Below are 4161 nucleotides of genomic sequence, written 5' to 3' on the forward strand. Positions count from 1 at the left end.
CACCCCACCCACCCAATTCTGTGTCCTCTTTTTTTTTTTTAATCCAATCAAGCTCAATTTGTGCAGCCCCTACACAGCTGGACACGTGACCTTTCAGTGGAATGTGGTTGACCTACCAAGGGCCACACCCTTGGCGAAAGCTCTCCCTCCCTGCTGCTATCAAGTGATAATCGCTCCCCAGCTAGGGCTGGGACTGTCTTCCCACCTCTCTCTGGGTTAGGATTTTGTCTGGCAGGAGTTTGTACAGGTACCTGTCCTGTTACCACAAGCATTAGAAGGTCATGTAACTCTTGTGAGCCTTACAAAGTTCCTGATGTCCTCCTAATGTCACTGTGACGCCTCCTGCATCCTTTGACACAAGTCCTGGGAGGGTGATGATAGCTAAAGACTGTTGGCAGCAGGCCAACAGATCCTCTCTGCCTGCAACAGAAGTGCTAAGGGTGGGGCTTTTCACTACCTTGGTCTCTCTTTCCTTTCCCCACTGGGTGAGATGTAACAAGGCGTTGGGAAGTCCTCTCTCCTCAACTCTGGACTCAAAAATAACTCCACCTTTCTCCTAAATGTTCGCAGCTAAGAGCAGCCTTGACTGCGTGTGTCATCCAGCCACCTGATCCCTCCCAGCTTTTGGGACTTAAGCATAGCTTTGCTGTAACGTGTGTTGTCACGTCGAATGTGTCTTACTGGACTTCATTTCATTCTTTTTTTTGGAGCATTAATATGATTTTATTGTTTTGTATGTATGAGCGTTTTACCTCCATCTATGTCCATGTATCAGGAAAGGGTGTTGATCTCCTGGGACTGGAGTTACAGATGGTTGTGAATTGCCATCTGGGTGCTGGAGATCAAAGTCAGGCCGTCTGGACGAGCTGCCAGTGGTCTCAAATGTGAATCCATGACTCCAGCCCCTCCATCTCATTATTAAATATGCTCTCCAGAGTGGAGCTCCACCATTGCTGCCCTGGGAAGCGCAGCCCACATCTCCCACCACTGCGTCTCCGGTTTCCCACACAGCACTTTCTTACCTCCTGTTACAGCGCTTACCACAGAACACTGCTGACCGGCAGACTCGGTCCCCAGTGAGCTCTGTAAGGACAGTTCTACAGACGGTGAATGGGCATGGGGCAGTTTTGACATGAGTCCTGGGTCCTGAGGCTAGTGAGATGGCCTGGGGAGTAAAACAGCTGGGTTCACAGGGCTGATGGCCCATGTTTCACCCCTGGTACCTGTGCAAAGATGAAAGCAACCCTACAAAGGTGTCCTCTGGCATTCCCATGCACACCATGGCATGTGTGTACCCTTACACACACAATAATGATAATAGCAAAATTAATTTAAAATATTCCTAGTTCCAAAAACTGTGGCCTCCTCTTCCACCATCTGTGATATCTTGACATGTCAGTACATGACACCATGCACAGAGGATCCCACTTGAAAACAGACCTTGGTGGTTATATTTCAACAAATACCAAACAATACAGGGCAGTGGGTATGGAGAAAATATGGGATGGATTGTCTGGGGGGAGAACTTTGGACTGGCGGACCATGAAGTCAGCCTTCCATCCACTCACATCTGGAGACGTGTTGGCAATGAGCCACAAGCTCTTTCAGAACAAGAGGCCTAGAAAGGAAACAGCGGTCGGTGGTGTTTCTGACAATGCCCAGAACTTTATTATCCTGATAAACACAGCTAACAATTCCTTGCGTGGAAACCTCACTAGGATTTCTCCACTCCTTATATGCACCTAGATTGGCGGTCCATAGACCAACACACTGAGGTAAAGAGTCTGAAAAGTACATCCAAGGATGTGAAAAAAAAAAAAAAACAAAAAACAAAAAAAGCAAATCCTAAAACAAAGTTTACAAAAACTGTTTAAATACTTCACTGTAGTCTGGTAACACGAAAGTTTGTATCTTGTGGGGAACTCCCGGGAGCTTTACAGCGGACACCGGGGATCTGACTCCTCGCGTCTGAGGCTGCTCCCTCGGACTTCACTAGCACGACGAGGCCTGTAACATGTTGAGGAAGAAGGTGCAGATGGAGCGCCAAGACTCCCCACAGAATTCCAGGGCGACCTTCTTCTGGTTGAGCACATCTGGGTCCTCTAGGCACTCCGGATCTCTGATGGCCACCGTCTGGGTCACAGCTGGACTGGGCACGAGGTCCTCTTGGACCTTGTTTGGCCCCATGGAGGAAACTTCTTGAACCTTATTGTGTTCCCTTGGGGAGACCTCTGCTTTCTCCTTCCTGGGCTTCATGTTCCCGGGTGCACTGGGGTTTACCAGTTTGAGGTTAGACTCTGGAAACTTCTTTCTGCACACTCGTGTCTTCAGGACATTCTTGGCGTTCCCACAGATATTCTTCTGTTTGCGCAGGGTGCGGGCAATTTGCTTCCAGTAGATCTGGTCTTTGTCATGTTCAAGACAGCCGGCTGGATCACCCGCAAAAACACAAGAAAACTCTCGATCTTCTTGAGTGCACTGGACCTTCAGGCTGATGCCCAGCTCCTCCTCAGTCACAGCCCACCTGCAGGTGGCGTGGTCTTTGGTGAGGAACTTGCCGCGGGTCATGGATTTGGATGTCCTGCTTCTCTGCTTATCCTGGGCCTTGCCCGAGGGGGCAGATGCACCCTCCTCTGTTGTGTTGTGTGGGGCATTCTTGGCTCCCTTTCTGACCCTTTCTGAGAGCACCTGAGCAGCCAGGAGAAGGAAGGAGAGCAGGAGGAGGCTGTGGATTCTCATGGCTTCACCTGGGTGGACACCTGTTTGACAAAGGTGGGAGAGTGAGTGGCAGCAGCCAATGGGGCAGGACTGTGGGCTGCCTCCCTCAACACAGGTTTGCCTGCTTTGAGAGGTCTGCCAAGCAACTTGGCTGCTCCCATTTCCACTTCCAATAAAGTTACAACTCACCCATGACCCTCCTCCATTCACTCAGCCACTCCCTCATTTTCTCACGTTCTCAGCCCTTCCTCTACCCACGCAACAATCACTGAACACCTACAACATACCAAAACACTGAACAAAGCCACGGGTACCTTAAAGAGTTTACAAGATACAATCGCTGCCTCTGCAGAGGGCAGAAGGGGAGGGGAGAGGAAGGGAGAGGAGCAGAGAGAAGTGTATAGCTCAATAAAACCAGTAAGAGAAATTAAAAAAGTACAATCGGAGAAATTTAAATGGCATCACCTAGGGAGTTTCTCCCTTCTCAGTCCTGTTTAATCCTGAAAAAGCCACACTCTTCCCCTCTAGAAGTTGTTGAATGAAATAATCACTGACCCCTTTTCTAGCTCCAGAGAGAGCTGGGTTTCTTCCCCATAATCTGCTTTGGCATCAACCATCCATCACCAGTTGTGAAAGGATGTCGTCGGAGCCATAGAAGTGTCACGAAAAGATGTTGACTCAGAGTTGAACGTGCCCAGGATTGACACACCGGGCTGGGTGGAGCTGTGGGACTAGAGGGGATATTCATGAGGAAGAGCCCAGAAAGGCAAGAAGGTCAGGGAAGCCATTGAGCTTGATGGGACCAAGGGACAGAGGGTGGAGAGGGATGAGCTTCAGAGTGTAGAGGCTGCAAGGCTGAAGGCGAGGCCACGCCTGAGTTCAGCAGCACAGTGCTAGCCATATAGGAAAGAGTTACTTAATGCTTTTTGCAGAAACAAAATTCAAATGATTTCCTATGGTACATTAAGTAGCACGCTAAGAAAACTGTAGGTAAAGGCAGAAGAGAAGCCCACCTTTGCTAGCCTGCCTTTGCTCGCCATCTACTAGGGTGTTAAGCAGTGCCTGGCATTTGATTCTCTCCCCTCTTACACAACCACAGGAGTCTTACCCAGAGCTGTTAAGGTAACACCCCAGGTAACTACTGGGACAATTAAGGCTCAGACTGATAAGCAAGTTACCCAGAGTCCCTTCATGGGCAGAGATGGGTGGAGGGGGAAGCCAGAGTTTATCTCTCTATCAGTACTTACATCTCACTTCTTGCTTTTCAACTTTATTCTGCTCTTCATAAAATATTAATAAGAAACAATAAAACAAGGAACTGTACAAAGTTTGGTATGCAACCAAAGTTTTGGTATGGACCACACCCTTCCTATTATCTGTGCTTTATTTAAAAAAAATGAGAGAGAGAGAGAGAGAGAAAGAGAGAGAGAGAGAGAGAGAGAG

General features: G+C 48.7%; 1 protein-coding gene across 1 annotated transcript; it reads right to left on the minus strand.

The window, feature by feature from the left end:
- Positions 1-1680: 1680 nt before the first annotated feature.
- Fgfbp1 (fibroblast growth factor binding protein 1) lies at positions 1681-2751 on the minus strand. The gene has a single exon (XM_005365989.3). It carries the CDS (start codon positions 2737-2739, stop codon positions 1993-1995), a length of 747 nt encoding a protein of 248 aa, XP_005366046.1. The 5' UTR covers positions 2740-2751; the 3' UTR covers positions 1681-1992.
- Between the last annotated feature and the right edge of the window lie 1410 nt (positions 2752-4161).

The sequence above is a fragment of the Microtus ochrogaster genome, unplaced genomic scaffold (assembly GCF_000317375.1).
Source record: "Microtus ochrogaster isolate Prairie Vole_2 unplaced genomic scaffold, MicOch1.0 UNK5, whole genome shotgun sequence".
Lineage (NCBI taxonomy): Eukaryota > Metazoa > Chordata > Mammalia > Rodentia > Cricetidae > Microtus > Microtus ochrogaster.

What these genes read in the sequence shown, in the direction of transcription:
- Fgfbp1 (XM_005365989.3), bottom strand. Translation starts at nt 2,739, where the DNA reads ATGAGAATCCACAGCCTCCTCCTGCTCTCCTTCCTTCTCCTGGCTGCT.